This window comes from Oncorhynchus kisutch, linkage group LG29, assembly GCF_002021735.2.
Source record: "Oncorhynchus kisutch isolate 150728-3 linkage group LG29, Okis_V2, whole genome shotgun sequence".
Taxonomy (NCBI): domain Eukaryota; kingdom Metazoa; phylum Chordata; class Actinopteri; order Salmoniformes; family Salmonidae; genus Oncorhynchus; species Oncorhynchus kisutch.
In genome coordinates, this window is record NC_034202.2 from 4,212,695 (window position 1) to 4,232,462 (window position 19,768).

At 43.3% G+C, this 19,768-nt stretch overlaps 3 protein-coding genes across 3 annotated transcripts; 1 reads left to right on the forward strand and 2 right to left on the reverse strand.

Moving 5' to 3' along the window:
• Nucleotides 1-5,289: 5,289 nt before the first annotated feature.
• LOC109873827 (transcriptional activator protein Pur-beta-like) lies at nucleotides 5,290-8,097 on the reverse strand. The gene has a single exon (XM_020465549.2). It carries the CDS (start codon nucleotides 8,025-8,027, stop codon nucleotides 7,131-7,133), a length of 897 nt encoding a protein of 298 aa, XP_020321138.1. The 5' UTR covers nucleotides 8,028-8,097; the 3' UTR covers nucleotides 5,290-7,130.
• Nucleotides 8,098-13,002: 4,905 nt separating this feature from the next.
• On the forward strand, nucleotides 13,003-15,261 carry LOC109874190 (histone H2A.V). Its single transcript, XM_020466002.2, has 5 exons — nucleotides 13,003-13,129; nucleotides 14,149-14,226; nucleotides 14,346-14,459; nucleotides 14,597-14,726; nucleotides 14,862-15,261. The coding sequence occupies exons 1-5, from the start codon at nucleotides 13,127-13,129 to the stop codon at nucleotides 14,921-14,923; spliced, it is 387 nt and encodes a 128-aa protein (XP_020321591.1). The 5' UTR covers nucleotides 13,003-13,126; the 3' UTR covers nucleotides 14,924-15,261.
• A 609-nt stretch (nucleotides 15,262-15,870) lies between these two features.
• LOC109874189 (homeobox protein vent1-like) lies at nucleotides 15,871-18,229 on the reverse strand. Its single transcript, XM_020466000.2, has 3 exons — nucleotides 17,306-18,229; nucleotides 16,743-16,993; nucleotides 15,871-16,558 (listed from the first exon to the last, which is right to left on the reverse strand). Exons 1-3 carry the CDS (start codon nucleotides 17,598-17,600, stop codon nucleotides 16,250-16,252), a joined length of 855 nt encoding a protein of 284 aa, XP_020321589.1. The 5' UTR covers nucleotides 17,601-18,229; the 3' UTR covers nucleotides 15,871-16,249.
• Nucleotides 18,230-19,768: the final 1,539 nt, after the last annotated feature.

The following is a 19,768-nucleotide window of genomic DNA, read 5'->3' on the forward strand; positions in this document are numbered from 1 at the left end:
CATTATTCAGTTCCTTTGGCTTTGATGCCTCATGACTGAGCATAGCTCTGTTCAAGTAGAGTGGGATTTGCTGTGATCTGATAAGGGTGTCAGTGGACTGACTGTGAACACTCTGAGAGACTCTGGGTTGAGGTCAGTGATAAAGTCATCTACAGTACTACTGCCAAGAGATGAGCTATAGGTGTACCTACCGTAGGAGTCCCCTCGAAGCCTACCATTGACTATGTACATACCCAGGATGTAACAGAGCTATAGGTGTACCTACCGTAGGAGTCCCCTCGAAGCCTACCATTGACTATGTTCATACCCAGTGTCCAACAGAGCTGCAGGAGTTGTGACCCTCTTTTGTTGGTTAGGTTGTTGTAGTGTCTAGGGGGCATGTGGGGGCCCTCTATTTTGTGGACAGTCTGCACATAGCCTGTCTTTTCTTGGGAGCCAAGTCTTGTCTACGGCGGCCTCTCAATAGCAAGGCTATGCTCACTGAGTCTGTACATAGTCAAAGTTGTTTAAGGTCAAATAGCATTCTAGTTTGCTGTGATGTCTTGTTAATTCTTTCCAATTTGTCAAGTATGTATCTCAAATCATATCAAATCAATATTTGTCACATGCGCCGAATACAATAGGTTACCGTGAAATGCTTACTTACAAGCCCAATAGTGCACTTCAAGAAAGAGTTAAGAAAATGTTTACCAAATAAACGAAAGTAAAAAATAATAAAAAGTAACACAAAAATAACAATAGCGTGGCTATATACAGGGGGTACCGGTACCGAGTCAATGTGTACATGTAGGTAAGGGTGAAGGGACTACAGATAATAGACAGCGAGTAGCAGCATTGTAAAAACCAAATGGGGGGGGGGGGGGTTGTCAATGTAAATAGTCCGGTGGCGATTTAATTAATTGTTCAGCAGTCTTATGGCTTGGGGGTAGAAGCTGTTAAGGAGCCTTTTGGTCCTAGTGCGGTAGCAGAGAGAACAGTCTATGATTAGGGTGACTGGAGTCTGACCATTTTTGTGGCCTTTCCTCTGACACTGCCTAGTATACAAGTCCTGGGTGGCAGGAAGCTTGGCCCCAGTGATGTACTGGGCCGTACGCACTACCCTCTGTAGCGCCTTATGGTCAGAGGCCGAGCAGTTGCCATACCAGGCGGGGATGCAAACGGTCAGGATGCTCTCCATGGTGCAGCTGTAAAACTTTTTGAGGATCTGGGGACCCCTGACAAATCTTTTCAGTCTCCTGAGAGGGGAAAGGTGTTGTCGTGCCCTCTTCACGACTTTCTTGGTGTGTTTGGACCATGATAGTTTGATGTGGACACCAAGGAATTTGAAACTCTCTACCCGCTCCACTACAGCCCTGTCGATGTTAATGGGAGCCTGTTCGGCCTGTCTTTTTGTTTTCTCATGATTTGTTGGGTTTAATTGTGTCGTTGTCCTGGGGCTCTCTGTAGGTGATGGCTTTATTGGTTGGTTGTAGAATTTAACATCTCTTTTCTGGATTTTGATAATTAGCAGGTATCGACCTAATTCTGCTCTGCATACATTATTTGGTGTTTGACGTTGTACACCAAGGATATTTTGGGGCAGTTTTGCATTATAAGTTGTCCCCTGCAGACTCTTAATTTGGTGTTTGTCCCATTTTGTGAATTCTTGGTTGGTGAGTGGACCCCAGACCTCACAACCATAAAGGGCAATGGGTGCTATAACTGATTCAAGTATTTTTAGCCAGATCCTAATTGGTATGTCAAATTTGATTTCCTTTTGATGGCGTAGAAAGCCCTTCTTGCCTTGTGTCTCAGATCTTACACAGCTTTGTGGAAGTTACCTGTGGTACTGATGTTTAGGGCGAGGTATGTATAGTTTTTTGTGTTCTCTCTCTCTCTCACACACACTTATCCCGTGCTTGAAGAAGAGAAGGTGTGTGTGACTTTGTGGGGGAAGGGAGGAAGGGGGGTTGAGGTCAAGGCTGTCTGTGAGGAACAGAGGGGGTCAGTCAGGACAGAAATTGTAGTAGGACAGTAGGATGACGTTGCCCCTAGACACTGATCTAAGGTCAGTGTTACGGTCCCCCATAATTATTAAGTGCAGGATTTGAGGAGGGTAAGCTGATCCTAGATCTGTGCCCAGGGGACAACTTATAATGCAAAACTGCCCATAGATTTGTTTCTAAGAGCAAATCCTCCTCTCAGTTTAGAGAGACGGAAGTCAAAGAGCCCAGCAGCCCATTGGCCCTTTCTTCTATGTGTGAGAGCTGCTTCCTGTCGATCTGTCCACACACTGACACATGGTATATGGAGCTAACCCCCCACTCTTCCCTCCTTCTTCCTCTCCTCACTCACCCCCTCACCCTCCACCCCACCCTCCTTCATTTGCTAATAAGGGCATGTTTGTGTGGGGAGGGGGGAGGGGGTAGGGGGGACTAGGAGCAATTTGGACATAAAACTGACCTCCTAAGTGACAATGGGGAACTTTATCCTGGTCCGTATCATAGCTTACACAGCCTAAAGGAGTAACGGAGATACTGACCCATACTGCACAGCAGGGAGGTAGTAGTAGAACACGTTATCATCCTGAACGGGGAAAGTGTTTTTCCAGAATCAGCCACAACCCTCTCCCTCTCTCTCACACACACACCAGAGTCGTGTGATTAATGACAAACTCAGTGAGCCAGTTAACTTCCCTGCTCTGCTTCACAGAAACAGTTTGACAGAGGACAGGAGAAGAGAGAGGAAGAGGAGGGGAGAAAAGGGTGCAAGAGAGGGGGGGGGTGTCCCGACAGCTATGTGCGTGCTGTGTCACTCTTTCAGTTGATTCACAGGGCTAACACTGCCTTCTCTGATTAGGCTCTATCTACCCAGCCTGCCTGGGGAAAACACACTTACTACCAACACGACACACACACACACCATCAACTCCCTCAGTGACTCACCAACTGCTACACAACCAACACACAACACACAATACAATACACCAGAGCACTAAGAGCCGGTAGAGCAGGCAGGCCTTGCAGTTGCCCATGTTGAACTTCTCTCCTCTAACCATCACATCTGCTTCGACCAGACAGAAAGGTTCATATAAATAACCTGTCTAGTAGGATGACCTGGGGTGAGGTATTCAGCGCTCTGTGTGTGTGTGTGTGTGTGTTCACACACTCTGAGACACTGAGCATCTGTTCCGGTCCTGTTCAGCCAGGCTCCTTCTCTCTGAATGTCTGTCGTTTGTCTGTAATTGGGGTTGTGTGAGCAGGCTTTGACACAATCAAACCCTTGTGAGAAAGTGTGCGTTAGAGAATGTGAGGGAGTGTGTGTGTGTGTGCGTGCGTGAGGCCATATGTGTGTGATTATGTATGTATCGTGCACGTGTGTGTCAGGCACTCAGGATCTAATGGCACAGCTGATTCCTAGGCAGGACGAGAGGAATGTTTGTCTGTCCAGGCCTCCCACGTTAAAATAGCACCCGCTGCCCTGTCAGCACACACACACAGACCTGCACAGATGCTCCAACAGCTGCCCTCACTCCAGATTTACAAACAGAGAAAGAGAGAGATAGAGAAGGGAAAGAAGCAGTGTGAGAAAGAAGGAAGAAAAAGAAGCAAATGCATGTGTGAGAGAGAGTAAAGAGATGTACAAAGAGGGCGCGAGACATGATAGGCCCATAGAACAGAGGAAGAGACCAATGCAGTGGAGGGGGAGTCAGGTTACCCCTACTATAGACTTCCTCCTGCTTCACATGACAGAGCTCACCCTCCTCTCCTAAGCCGACATGGCACATACTTTCACCAAATATCTAGGTCAAATAGGGGAGAGGCATTGTGCTGTGAGGTGTTGCTTTATCAGTTTTTTTTAAAACCAGGTTTGCTGGTCATTTGAGCAATATGAGATGGAAGGGAATAGCTCTATATAATGCTACACTCTGATCCGAGACCTGTGGTTAAGCACGTCATCCCTAGTTGAATTGGGTCTGATGGAGGCATACGGGTTCAAGATACATAGATGATACAAATCTACAGATACTTTGCTGTTGATAATGATCCTATCATCAGTGCAGACCTATCTCAAACACACATTTATTTAGACGCGCATTCTAATTCCTATTTCTACATTTACCTTGTGTTGTGGTGAATGTTTAGGCTGGAGATGTGAGTCTGTTTTCCGAAGAGCTCTTTCATTGACTGATGAAAAGCTGAGCACACGTCTACAACAGCTGCTGTGTCACGACTGAGATTCTGCTGGGGAGGAGACTGGAGACCACATCTTCACTAAATTGGCTGTGAGACTAATATATATATATATATATATTTTATTTGACTAGAACAAATTCTTATTTTCAACTAGGAACAGTGGGTTAACTGCCTGTTCAGGGGCAGAATGACAGATTTGTACCTTGTCAGCTCGGGGATTTGAACTTGCAACCTTCCGGTTACTAGTCCACCGCTCTAACCACTAGGCTACCCTGCCGCCCCATTGGGTTTGGTATCTCGAAGTGCAACAACAAAAAAGTGGCAAAGAATCCACACACACATTCTTAGCATCGTAAACCAATTGGATTACTAGGTACGTTAAATGCGTAACTCGATTGAGCCATGAATGTCAGGCAGCACTTTTTTATTGAACCTTTATTTAACTAGGCAAGTCAGTTCAAAACAACTTCTTTACAATAACGGGCTGCCAAACCCTGGGCCAATTGTGATACAGCCTGGATACGAACCAGGGACTGTAGGGACGCCTCTTGCACTGAGATGCAGTGCCTTAGACCGCTGTGCCAATCGGGAGCCCGAGTTTGCTTTTCCATGTACTTACAGTACACTATTTAGTAGTCTTTTCCAAGTACAAAAATAAAACCTAATTGCCTTGATGACAACAGGCAACATAATTAATGGCACAAGTTAAACGGAAGGCAACGTCAAGCTCGGAGTTTAGAATGTGTCATATGAAGGCTCCTACACGTCTATCCAACTAGTCCACATCCAACAAACTACCGGTGATGCGTTGGGCAGTCCCCTCCCCCCATCTCAGACCAATGGCCCTTGGCCGGTTCCACATGTTAAATGGGGAACAACTATGAAAAACAGAGACCAACTGGGACTACACACTGTGTCAATTATTCAAACTGACTGTAGGTTGATAGATGTGTAGGAGCCTAATAACTAATACTTAGAGGAACACTTGAGAGGATGAAGTGTCTGCCCGTTTCAACCTAAGAAGAGTAAGTGAACATTTCAGCAGCTACTGGTTGTGTTGGAGTGGGGAGGAGGGAGAGAAAGAGTTTTCTAAAGTATACAATCACAATATCTGTTGCATTAATATATTTTTTAATCACAGAAGTGTTATTTATTTCACTCTCTGGGAGAAAACCAACAAATGAAAGTGAGAATAAACAAAGAAAAAAACATGGACAATTATGTTTCATAAACCTGCGTTATACTTCTATAATTCATATAATTTTCCTTTTCTTTAAGGTAAAAAATATTGTAAGCTAGTTTTTTATTTATTTTTATCATCTCACTTATAAGCACCATTTTCTTTCAATATAGTTATCTTTGTAAACCATTCATCCTGTTGTTACTGTCCAGAGGTGTAGTGTAACGTCAGTGGTGTGGCAGTGCTGATGCCTGGGCTCAGACAGAGTGTTGGCACCTTATCATTGATGCCCTACACACTCTTGGCTGGCTGGGTGACAGTAGTAGTAGCAGCTCCTCTGGATTTCTCCCAGTGATCAATTCCAATGGCCATATCAGAAGGCTCCCGTGGTGTGTGGGTAAAGGTGTCCGCATGCTTCCCACCCAAAACAGTTTTGTTCATTTTGGCCTATTGGCAAGGGTTTTTCAGCTGTTCGTGCACAGTATGTCATTAATTTAGATGTTTTTTGCAGAGATGTTTTTACATCTAAGACATTTGGTGCAGTATTTCCCAAATAAAGAATTTGACATTAAAGCGATTAGTCTTTCGTTGAATGAAAACAATCACTTAATTGAAAAATCCCTACTGTTGTCCAATCTGTCAAAAGGGGCTACCGACTTCCCCCGGCTTGCATTAGAGAGAGAAAATGTGCACAAACAGCCCGAAAAAAAACCTTGCCAAACGTACAAAAAATTTCAACATTTTGGCATAATATATGTGCAAACTGTTCTGAAGTGGGAAGCAGGCTCCTGCAGCATGGGACGCCCACAGTAGGAAGTTGCCAATTGGTTAATAGGCCTGCCACTCTCTTGATACCAGGCCACATTGTTGTGGGAGGTGACACACTGCTCTGCTCCCATCTGACAAGATAAAATTAAGTTACTTTCAAATAAAATAAGTCCCAGGAAACAGACCTTGTAAATAATGCCAGGCATTTATATGTAAAAACAACAAAAGCATTCACTCATCTGCCATGTTTATGCCTACAGTATTTGTATGGAGGGTGGCATGACACTGTGAGCTAACTACGTTAGCACAAGTCTCCAATGTAGTCTCAGAGGCCTTCAGATAAGCCTGCAGATACAGTTATTCTCTCCGTAACATTTCTCATCATAAAGGCCCTGCTATGGCACAGCCAATGTTATATAGCTTCTTCCCCCCATCAATTAACACACCAAATATTAACCTCCAGAAAAATGACAATTGTTCTAGACATTCCTTTCTACTACTTTCACTAAAACTTGTAAGGTAACACACACTGCCACATAGGAGAGAGCTAGAACAGGGATACAATAATGGATGCTGGTTCTCTCCTTACAAGGAGCAATGGAAATAATAGCTGCATTAATGGTTTCAACTCCTTACTCTTAAATATATATCTATATTTTAAAGGAAACATTATAAAGATTTCATTGGCTTCTTATATTGTTATGAAAACCAAGTTGCTGGTTTTGGGGATATTTCTTTCTTTTTTTACAAAACATAATTTCATTTCTTTTTTTTAACCCATGAGAAAGGTCTCATTTTAGAGACTCTTTGCCCCATAACTTTCATTAAACTCCGAGTTTTAATAATACATCAATAATGGTTCCAATTTCAAACGTACTTTTTATGCCACGATATTTTTTTGTATTAAAGTTCGATTCCTCATGCACTTAAATCTGTAATTTCTGACACATATAATATTGCAAATCTCACTGTGTGAACTGAACTCTTATATCAGCCGTTTCAACTCATCAGTCATCATCCACCTCTCCCTCCGACTCCTCTTTCCTCTCGTACATTTTATCCCGCTGTCGCTCCTGGATCTCTTTCATTTCTTCGGCGTACCGGCTGAAAGCACCTCCGAACTTTCCCCATGCTTTGAACGGGATGGTGATAGAGTTCCTGTAGCTCGGTTTGACCTCGCTCACTCGCAGGAACACGCCGTATTTGTTTGACCCGACGTCAAAAAAGAACCGTTTAGAGTCCACCATGATGGATGTGCCCTCAGGAAGCTCCCCATAGCCCCCAACCGCCGTTCCACAGGCCAATTCCTCGTCGTCTCCACCATAATCATCTATAAGCTTTGCAAGGGCGTCTCTAAACTCTATTAAGCCTTGGGCCGGAAGGGCTATGGTCTGACCAGCCTGCATACCTCCTCCCGGCCCACCTACTCCGTACCCGGGCCCTCGGTTGACGGTCTGTCGGATCCGCAAGAACCTCCCCCGCTGGTTCTCCTTCAGATCAAGGTAGTATTTACGGTTCTCCCGGACCAAGAACTCGCTCTTCAAGGCTCGCCTGGGCCCACCGTCCTCTCCGACCGAGGACTGTGCGATCTGCTCCGGGCTGCTAGGCCCCAGTTGGGCGTAGTGCTCTATGAAATCCCCCAGGTAATCGCGAAACTCCGCCGCAACTGACATGGACAGGGTCAGGCGACTTTTGGAGCCCCCGGCCCCCACCTCGGCAATTTTGATGAACCTGCCCTTGTTGTTCTGCTTGACATCCAGGTAGAATCGCTTGTTCTGGATGTCCAGGCGCTTGGACGCCAGCTCCTGCGTCTCCTGTTCTCTCTGGAAGGGCTGGTGCCCGCTCCCACCTCCCCCTCCGCGGCTGCTGCCACCGCGCTCGCTCCCACTGTCACCATCCGCCATCTTCAGCACCGCCAGCCAGCTTCTCCCTCTTGTGAGTATCTCCCTCTCCGCGTGCACACCCCCTTCATGGTCACCACCAAAACCCTCCCCGAGCGCTCCCACATTGGCCTTGGGTCTGCCAATCACGCCAGGTTCAACGAGTTTGTTTTCTCATTGGTCGTTTTCCGCTGGCTATCACGCCTACGTCTTGACATTCATACATGTCATTGGTTTAGATGTAGGTTCTGTTGACGTAAATATCGTGGACCACATCACCGTCCAATCAACGGGCCACAATATTGTTACAACAATTTTTACTATGGAGTACCAATAAATTGTAGGAGATCCTTTTCTCTGCAGTTGCTATATCATTTAAGGCAAACTGGGCAAGCGTTAAATTCTAGACTGGGGTATACTACATACATAAAAGTAGTAATAAAAGCAACTCCTTATGTCATAACAATGTCACAAAAGAGCACTCATTTACACTGAGATTAATACATTTAACCTTGCACCTTTTCATTAACCTAATTTCCTCAAGTAGGCTACTATGGTTCTAAAATACTTAGCCATGTGACTCCTAATATTTTGCCTGTCACCCAGATATGAATGTGAATATTTGATGTTGCTATTAATTCCACCACAGTGGTGCCCATCACACCAATTATCCCATCAATCAGTCAGACAGTGTTGTAGCGAATTCAGAGGGGTTCTGATTCAGAGGCAAGCATCTTACCAAGATCGCTACACTATATATCACTCCTTCACTATCTCACTTCTGACACCAGTGGAGCGAATTCAGTGATGGGTTGGTTGAGACTCGAACCCAGGGCCCAGTTTTAAAAAAGACATTTAGTCCAGTTTTTTAAAAATCCTGTGCTGTTAAATTCTGTTCCCCCTTCAGATGTTGTCTGCCTCGTCTTTTATGCAGTTTAAGAATCACAGGGGTGCTCAAACCAAATTGACATTTCATTTCCTATGGAGGTGCCCTGATTTGTTATGCCCACCAACCCAGTTCCAACCCATTTCAAATCCCAGCTCACCAAAGCTGCACCGAAAGCAGGGGGAGATTCGTTCCACCACTGAGGGGTCCTGACTGGAATGGGCTTCTCTCACAAGGAAGAGAGGAGATCCAGGGGCTTTCCAAGGAGGGCATTATGGAGGCGGCAGGTAGCCTAGTGGTTAGAGCATTGGACTTGTAACTGAAAGGTTGCTAGATTGAATCGCTGAGCTGACAAGGTAAAAATCGGTCGTACTTTCCTTGAACAAGGCAGTTAACCCACTGTTCCTAGGCTGTCATTGAAAATAAGAATTTGTTCTTAACTGACTTGTCTAGTTAAATAAAGGTTAAAAAGAAAGTTCAGATAGAGGCACCTGCTTCTCTTTGGGTATATAGTCTAGCAATCTTTGGTAAAGTGATTGCCTCTGAATCAGAGACCCATGTTCAAGTGATTCATGATTCTTCAACTAGATACAATTAGAGTAAACCATTTTTCTAACGTTGCATCCTGAATATGCCCCAGGTGAAAGGACAGCAGCCGACAGAGTGCCTAGCCTGCTCACCTATTACACAGGTTGCAAACATCAAGGTCTAGGGCTTTCAGTCTACTGGCAGATGGGTCAAAAAGATATCAACTGTAAAGTAGACTAGTTGATGGGCACTAAATTTACTAGCTTGGATTTTGCACTTTCGGGACTTTTGTCATATTTCTATTGCTTCTATTCTGTCAGCCAAACTAAATTACAGCGCTCAAGTATTTAACCTGGGTTTTGCAGCATCAAAGGTGAACAAGTGAGAGGGGAATAGTGACATAGGATTCAGGGAGGTCAGATTTATTGGTAGTGTGGTGGCTGAAGGGAGTTTTCTTTGTTTAATGTAACACTCTGAGCATCTGGAAAAGCACAATATAAATCCCATCATTATTCATTTAAAAACCTAAGTACAAATGTGGCATACCCATTCTGAATATCACTGGAAAAGAAGACTAAACAATGTAAGACATTATCTCTCACAATTCATATAAACTCATTTACATGGATTATGTAGTTTAAACTTTTCCTTGCAAAATACGTTTTGTTATTTCATCTTAATTTACATGTCATCTACACTACTGTAGGCCTACCAGACTGGCTAACTTCAATTGGGGTTGTTATTTCATCTTAATTTACATGTCATCTACACTACTGTAGGCCTACCAGACTGGCTAATTTCAATTGGGGTTGTTATTTCATCTTAATTTACATGTCATCTACACTACTGTAGGCCTACCAGACTGGCTAACTTCAATTGGGGTTGTTATTTCATCTTAATTTACATGTCATCTACACTACTGTAGGCCTACCAGACTGGCTAACTTCAATTGGGGTTGTTATTTCATCTTAATTTACATGTCATCTACACTACTGTAGGCCTACCAGACTGGCTAACTTCAATTGGGGTTGTTATTTCATCTTAATTTACATGTCATCTACACTACTGTAGGCCTACCAGACTGGCTAACTTCAATTGGGGTTGTTATTTCATCTTAATTTACATGTCATCTACACTACTGTAGGCCTACCAGACTGGCTAACTTCAATTGGGGTTGTTATTTCATCTTCATTTACATGTCATCTACACTACTGTAGGCCTACCAGACTGGCTAACTTCAATTGGGGTTGTTATTTCATCTTAATTTACATGTCATCTACACTACTGTAGGCCTACCAGACTGGCTAACTTCAATTGGGGTTGTTATTTCATCTTCATTTACATGTCATCTACACTACTGTAGGCCTACCAGACTGGCTAACTTCAATTGGGGTTGTTATTTCATCTTAATTTACATGTCATCTACACTACTGTAGGCCTACCAGACTGGCTAACTTCAATGGGGGTTGTTATTTCATCTTAATTTACATGTCATCTACACTACTGTAGGCCTACCAGACTGGCTAACTTCAATTGGGGTTGTTATTTCATCTTAATTTACATGTCATCTACACTACTGTAGGCCTACCAGACTGGCTAACTTCAATTGGGGTTGTTATTTCATCTTAATTTACATGTCATCTACACTACTGTAGGCCTACCAGACTGGCTAACTTCAATGGGGGTTGTTATTTCATCTTCATTTACATGTCATCTACACTACTGTAGGCCTACCAGACTGGCTAACTTCAATTGGGGTTGTTATTTCATCTTCATTTACATGTCATCTACACTACTGTAGGCCTACCAGACTGGCTAACTTCAATTGGGGTTGTTATTTCATCTTAATTTACATGTCATCTACACTACTGTAGGCCTACCAGACTGGCTAACTTCAATTGGGGTTGTTATTTCATCTTAATTTACATGTCATCTACACTACTGTAGGCCTACCAGACTGGCTAACTTCAATTGGGGTTGTTATTTCATCTTAATTTACATGTCATCTACACTACTGTAGGCCTACCAGACTGGCTAACTTCAATGGGGGTTGTTATTTCATCTTCATTTACATGTCATCTACACTACTGTAGGCCTACCAGACTGGCTAACTTCAATTGGGGTTGTTATTTCATCTTCATTTACATGTCATCTACACTACTGTAGGCCTACCAGACTGGCTAACTTCAATTGGGGTTGTTATTTCATCTTAATTTACATGTCATCTACACTACTGTAGGCCTACCAGACTGGCTAACTTCAATTGGGGTTGTTATTTCATCTTAATTTACATGTCATCTACACTACTGTAGGCCTACCAGACTGGCTAACTTCAATGGGGGTTGTTATTTCATCTTCATTTACATGTCATCTACACTACTGTAGGCCTACCAGACTGGCTAACTTCAATTGGGGTTGTTATTTCATCTTCATTTACATGTCATCTACACTACTGTAGGCCTACCAGACTGGCTAACTTCAATTGGGGTTGCAAACACTGAGCTACACTACATGACCAAAAGTATGTGGGCACCTGCTCATCGAACATGGAGTTGGTCCCCCCCCCCCCCCCCCCAAGGGCATTAGTGAGGTTGGGCACTGATGTTGGGCGATTAGGCGTTCCAATTCATCCCAAAGGTGTTTGATGGGGTTGAGGTCAGGGCTCTGTGCAGGCCAGTCAAGTTCATCGATCTCGAAAAAACATTTCTGTATGGACCTCGATTTGTGCACCGGGGCATTGTCATGCTAAAACAGGAAAGAGCCTTCCCCAAACTGTTAACGCAAAGTTGAAGCACATAATTGTCTAAAATGTCATTGTATGCTGAAGCATTAAGATTTCCCTATCTGGAACTAAGGGGCCTAGCCCGAACTGTGAAAAACAGCCCCAGAACATTATTCCTCATCCACCAAACTTTACAGTTGCCACTGTGCGTTCGGGCAGTTAGCATTCTCCTGGCATCCGCCAAACCCAGATTCGTCCTTCGGACTGCCAGATGGTGAAGTGTGATTCATCACTCCAGAGAACTCGTTTCCACTGCTCCAGGGTCCAATGGCAGCAAGCTTTACACCACTCCAGCTGACTCTTGGCATTTGCGCATGGTGATCTTAGCCTTGTGTGCAGTTTTGAACTCAGTAGTGAGTGTTGCAACCAAGGATAGAAGATTTTTCACTAGCTATGTGCTTCCGCTCTCGATGGTCCCACTTCGCAGATGAGCCGCTGTTGCTCCTAGACGATTCCACTTGACAATAACAGCACTTACAGTTGACCAGGGCAGCTCTAGCAGGGCCGACATGCCAAGACGGTACCATTGCATGGCTGTGTGCTCGAATCTATACACCTGTCAGCAACGGGTTTGGCTGAAATAGTCGAATCCACAAATTTGAAGGGGTGTCCACATACTTTTGTATATATAGTATATATTATTATATTAAGAACAGTAGGGACGCACTAAGCATCACGAAAAGCACGGACCGCAGTAGTATTTCTCTGGCATTTATACTATCACAAAGCGTCCAATCCAGTTGCAGAGACAACCTACACTGTACAAACACTATTGCAATTGGTTGAAGAGACTGTTCGAACCAATAAACAGAGACGCTATTGGTTGGCTCTGAAAGCTCTCCTCATTCATTCGCTTGCCTTTTTTTGCTCTTCGGGTTTATTGGTTTTCTCGGTTTGGAAATACAACAGGGAAAACTCAACGGCGACATGGTAACGAGTTTTTTTTAAATAAAATATTTTATGTACGTTGTCTGTATTATAGGACAGATTATCGTAAATGTCATAACATTTTAGCATTGATATGCTAAACTGGCTAGTAAGAGTAACTAGGATTCACGACTGCTTGTTCCGTGCGAAATAGGACGTCGACGAACACTCGAAAACTAACGAAAGAGTGCCATCTAGCTACATCTACGCCACCTGGCATACAACCGACTTGCTTCTCATGCTTTTTCAAACATATATTTATATAATATACGTTAAGTCCCGTCTCTTTCTGATGTAATATTCCAAGATATTCGCAAAGTTTGGATTGTTTATTGAAGTACCTAGCTACGGTAACTAACGTTAGTTACCATCTCCTTACCGTAGCACTGTTAGCTAACTACAGTAACGTGGTAGCAAGCTACAAATGTACCAATATGTATTTCAGTTTTAGCGAGATACCTAAACCATTCTTCCTTCGTATTTGTATTGTAGTTAGCTATAGAAAGGCATATTCAGGCTTTTTTAGTTTTCAAAATTGTAATGAATGGTTTTAGCGAGAACTCAAATGACAGTTTGCCAGTTACATAGAAAACGTTGTGAACCGGAAGTTGTCCTTTATCTTTCAGTTGGTGGAGAGACGTGTGTGTGATGAATCAGATTACTGTAATGACCAGCTGCATGTGCCTTCGGTTTGCTTGTTATATTTACATTTTAGCTAGTCATTTGGCAGACGCTCTTATCCAGAGCGACTTACAGGAACAATTATTAAGTGCCTTGCTCAATGGGATTCGAACCAGAGACCTTCCGGTTACTGGTCCAATGCTCTTAACCACTAGGCTACAAAAATAAATTGGAGATTTATAGTGTATTAATCATTTTTCTTTTGTACACCTACACCATCTTGCATCTCGTTCAGCTTGGTCACAGTTATACATCGCTTTGAGAAGAAAAAAGTCAAAGAAAACACATTTAATCACATTCATGCATCAGCCATTTCACTGAATCTCGTTGTCACTTTCCAGGCAGGAGGAAAAGCTGGAAAGGACAGTGGCAAAGCCAAGGCGAAGGCTGTGTCTCGCTCCCAAAGGGCTGGACTCCAGGCATGTACCTACATCTCTTTCCCCCAGGGTTTCTTTGTTGTATTAGTCACAAGTGAATCCTGCAACACAGATAAATGGGCAACTTCTACCTATAGCATTTATGACTGTCTGTGTTGTAGTTCCCGGTGGGTCGTATCCACAGACACCTGAAGACCCGAACCACCAGCCACGGCAGAGTGGGAGCCACCGCAGCAGTATACAGCGCCGCCATCTTGGAGTACCTCACGGCTGAGGTGAAATGTTTTTATTTAACCATTTATATATATCTTTAAGGAGGCTCATTGAGGGCTCTGATGGAGGTCAATCAAGCAGGTTTTTACTCCAACCCTACCCTAATGGGCAAAGACTGAGACTATTGTGTCACTCTCAGGTGTTGGAGTTGGCAGGGAATGCCTCCAAGGATCTGAAGGTGAAGCGTATCACTCCGCGTCACTTACAGTTGGCCATCCGCGGAGACGAGGAATTGGACTCACTCATCAAGGCCACCATCGCTGGAGGAGGTGAGTTTTAAACCCTTGGATTGGATTCATGTATTGGTCTTCCAGGAACTCACATAGGCGCAAACACCTCTTCACCTACCAATGTGTAGCAATAGCATCACACATTCATAATGTTCCTTTCTCTCCCTCCTGCAGGTGTAATTCCTCACATCCACAAGTCTCTGATTGGAAAGAAGGGCCAGCAGAAGACTGCATAGAGGAAGTGACCTCACACCACCAGGAATTTTATTTATTTAAATAGGCAAGTCCAGAAGGAAAGGGGAGCCATATTGATTTTGTTTTGCATATTTGTTTGGGTAATTTTGTAACCGTAGTTGTAGTCTTTGAGGTATGTGTTGGTTTGTACTGTTTTAAAGGTGAAAGGTGGGATGTTTAGGGAAGTTTTCAGATTTTTTTTTTCTGACAAGAAACTTGTACATTTTGTACATAGACCAACAAATGCTGAAGTTCTTGTCATGTTCTGAAAAAGTTTGAGTTGATTGGATTTAGCTCCAAAAGTGTTTCATACTTAAAAGTTTAAAAATCTTTTAAACAACCTGTGTCTATTATTTTAGTCAAAGTGATTTCTTATTTAGCTTTGACCTTGCTTACCTTCAGAGATACAGTAGTTCTGAGATTATTTCATTGTATTCCATGAAGACAGAAGGTTGTCATTTTGTGGAGGGAAAGGAAAATTCGACAGATTTTTAAAATGTTATTTAACTAGGCAAGCCTGTTAAGAACAAACTCTTATTTACAATGATGGACAAACCTGGACAACACTGGGCCAATTGTGCACCGCCCTATGGGACTCCCAATCACAGCCGGATGTGATACAGCCTGGTTTCAAACCATTGACTGTAGTGGATGCTCTTTGCACTGAGAAGCAGTGCCTTAGACTGCTGCGCCACTCAGGAGCCCAATGAAGTCCATTTGGGTGTATTGCTTGTTCTGTCACCACAAGTTCATGTGTGGACCATCTCTCTCTCTTTTACGGGTTAGCTGCGTACTGACTCATCCACACAGTATGACCAAGTTCATGTGTGGACCATCTCTCTCTCTCTTACGGGTTAGCTGCGTACTGACTCATCCACACAGCACCAAGTTCTTTGTCGGGCACTAGGTGGCCATTTGTTTGAAATGACTACAACAAAAACAGTCCATATTCTGGCAATGGGATTGTTTTTCATTTTATTTTCACACAATACTTACAAATATATAAATCAAGTGGAAGAACTGAGATTATCTGATTTATAATGGGGGGGGGGACTTTCATTTTATCCACACATTTATACAGCAGCCACATGACTTGGAACCGATCCAATAAAACTAACAATTTTATACTTAAATAGAAATTACAGTATGACAAAAGGAGAGCAGAAACACATTCATTATTGCTCTCTACCCTGAGTGGAAAACTTTTTCTATAGTCAATACATTAGATGAGAAGTGGAAGCCAGTGAAAATGTATTGGGATGTGTCTCACTAGTCTAAAGTAGTTTCCTTAAAACCACTTTAGACTATTGAGATATCATCCAAAAGTTTTAATACTGGTGAGTGTACGGCTGGTAGGACCCAGTAGTGGGCATCACCAGGCCTGGGAGGCTGGAGTACTGGTAGAAAGAGTCCAGGGGGAGGTTGGGCAGGGCTGGACTGGCTGTGGATGAGCTGTAGTGTGGGTGGAGGTATGGGGTGGCAGTGCCCCCCTCTGCTCCTGCATGATGGGGGTGGTAGGCATGTAGCTCGGGGTAGTGCAGCAAGTGAGAGGCTACTTTAGCCTGGCACGCTTGGGCAAGAGCGTCCTGGACCATCCTCTTCATCCTCATACGCCTGTTCTGGAACCAGTTACGGATCTGAGGAGAAACAGACAGGCGTTTTAGACACAGCGATCAAAGAAACCTTTGATGACCATTGCAATAGAGTCCCTATATATATTTTTGTCTGCATTGCCTGCCTGTTTGTCTGAGAGGTTGAGTTTCTTGCAGAGCTCAACCTTGCAATAGAGTCCCTATATGTATTTTTGTCTGCATTGCCTACCTGTTTGTCTGAGAGGTTGAGTTTCTTGCAGAGCTCAACCTTGTCCCGAGTTCCCAGGTAAGCATTCCTCTTGAAGGCCCTCTCCAGACTGTTGATCTGTTCCGCTGTGTAGGCTGTACGTGGCCGCCTCCCCGTAGGGGGAGAAGAGGAGACATCCAAGGGGGTGGTTGGGGAGAGGGAGCGCCCGCCCTCACTCTCGTACCCTGACGTCTCCCCCTCTGTTCCACTAATGAAGCCAGTCTCAGCCACTACTGAAGAAAGAGGGAGAAGAGATTCCAAATCCATTCATATGCTACATCAGTGGTTTCCAAAACTTTTCTGTTCTCTGAACCTTTCAAACAACCATGTCTCCAGACATCAACTCAGTCTGAAGTGAGTCCTAACTATAGAGCTTTCAGCACTATAAGAGCAAAATCAGATGTAGCTATTTCTAAAGAATTCTGTTAATTCAATCAACACATAGCTCAAAACACACCCACAAACAACAGACACACTATTTCAATGAATGTATGGTTCCCATGTAAACTCAGATCCTGAGTTGATTTGAGGGAGAGTGAACCTACCTTGGTGCTTGTGGTGGAGGGGGCTACTCCTCTTAGCTGTCTCAGAGCCTGCCAGGCTGGGATTGCTGCGTAGGATCAGCCCATGTCCTCTCCTCACCTTGTTCTCTGTCTGGTTCTCTTTATTCTTAGGTCTCGGTCGGGAGTAGAACCCAGGCAAGCTCTCAGGGTGGGTCCCAGAGGTGCTGGTGGGTCCAGCCGCAACGGATGTCCAGGAAGAGGAGGGAGGTGAGGGGCTCGTGCTGCCCGATGCCCGACTACTCTGGGCCAGCCACTCAATGGAGAAATGTCCCCTCATGTTTGGATGATGGAAATATCCAACAAAATTAACCAAAATCCTGTTGTTGGGGTGGAGAAACTTGTCCTTTTGGATGGATAGAATCTAATGCATCTTATCCTTCAGGTTCCAGAAATGCAGACACAGTTCTCAGAGCTGGGTAAGTTTAGGGAAGAGTGTGTGTTCTTCTCTCTCAGTGGGTCATTGTCCTGATAAATGGAGTAATGATCTGAGTAGAGGCAGTATTTATGCAGGGCATACCTCCTCATTTTACAACTCACTCAGCCCAGGATCAAAGGACACATCCTTCTTCCCTCCCTCCTTCAGTTTTCACAACTGCAGAAATTAAGACGTCTCAATCGGCCTGAATGAGGCCATTACCCGCTGGCTCCAGTGAGTCTGGAGAGCCTCTCCCCCACACACAGTCACATCCTTGCTGTCCTCACCTCCTCTCTCAATCAGGGTTGTGCTCAATTCGAGTGATTTGAATTTGAAATTCAGAAATGTAAAAATGTTTTAAATAAATAGCTTCCACTTTTTACAGTTTATTGAGAAGTCATTGAAAATAAATTCCCTTTTTTCAATTATAGATTTGTAACTGTTAGTTTACTTCCGAATTGAACCCGCTGCTCTCAATATAGGTGTGTGTGTGTGTGTGTGTGTGTGTGTGTGTGTGTGTGTGTGTGTGTGTGTGTGTGTGTGTGTGTGTGTGTGTGTGTGTGTGTGTGTGTGTGTGTGTGTGTGTGTGTGTGTGTGTGTGTGTGTGTGTGTGTGTGAGAGAGAGAGCTCATTACTTAATCCTATTCATGTATTCTCAAAACGCATTGCGTATTCACTTCCTTTAACATGACATATTTCCCTCCTGCTCTCGGCTCTACCCATGGAATGAAAACAATATGAATATCATTAACTCTTCCAATAACACCTATTCTCGTGTATTTCGTAATAAAAAATTATAGGATGACTTCATACATTCTATGATCTGTCCTGTTGATGCTACCCACATGAAAAAAATATTATAGTGTATACTATGGTAGGAATAGCATAGTATTCACAGTCGTATTTTTTGCAGTATTTTTTTCTACTTTAATGTAGTATTTACATTATACTATAGTATAAATATTGTAATGAAATTGTTTTTGCATATACTTTAGTATTTACTGTAGTGTTTTTGCAGATTGTAATATACTTTAGTATTTACTGTAGCGTTTTTGGGGACATTACTAAAGTGTTTTAGTTTTATTATCTTTAACATATAAGTGGAGGGCTTTCTCCTTCAGGAAACCTACTGGAGAAATACTAAAATAGCAAATGTTCCATAATCTAGGTAGGTAGGTGACACTGGGTTCTGAATGGAGAATTCAGCCGTCTGCTCTTTTCTATAACCATAGGGAACACAATATGGTCTATACTTAGCATGGATGTTTCTCACTTATGGGTGGCACAAATTGGGATATAAGGAAGGGTGGTATGGGCAGAGTATACAGTATTTTCTACATTGTGTAAATAATAGTGAAGACATCAAAACTATGAAATAACACATGGAATCATGTAGTAACAAAAAGTGTTAAACAAATCAAAATATATTTTATATTTGAGGTTCTTCAAAGTAGCCACCCTTTGCCTTGATGACAGCTTTGCACAGTCTTGGTATTCTCTTAACCAGCTTCATGAGGAATGCTTTTCCAACAGTCTTGAAGGAGGTCCCACAAAGACACAGCGGTTGGAAACAACAATCTCAAATTTGGACTCATCAGAGCAAAGGACAGATTTCCACCATTTAGTAGTCAATTGCTCATGTTTCTTGATCCAAGCAAGTGTCTTCTTATTATTGGTGTAGTTTAGTAGCTGATTCTTTTCAGCAATTCGACCATGAAGGCCTGATTCACGCAGTCTCCTCTGAACAGTTGATGTTGAGATGTATCTGTTACTTGAACTCAGTGAAGCATTTATTTGGGCTGCAATCTGAGGTGCAGTTAACTATAATGAACATATCTTCTGCAGCAGAGGTAAATCTGGACTTTTACTAAATAGGCATATCTTCTGTATACCTCCCTACCTTCTCACAACTCAACTGATGTGCTCAAATGCATTACGATGGAAAGAAATTCCACAAAATAACTTTTAACAAGGCACACCTGTTAATTTAAATGCATTCCAGGTTGAGAGAATGCCAAGAGTGTAGAAAG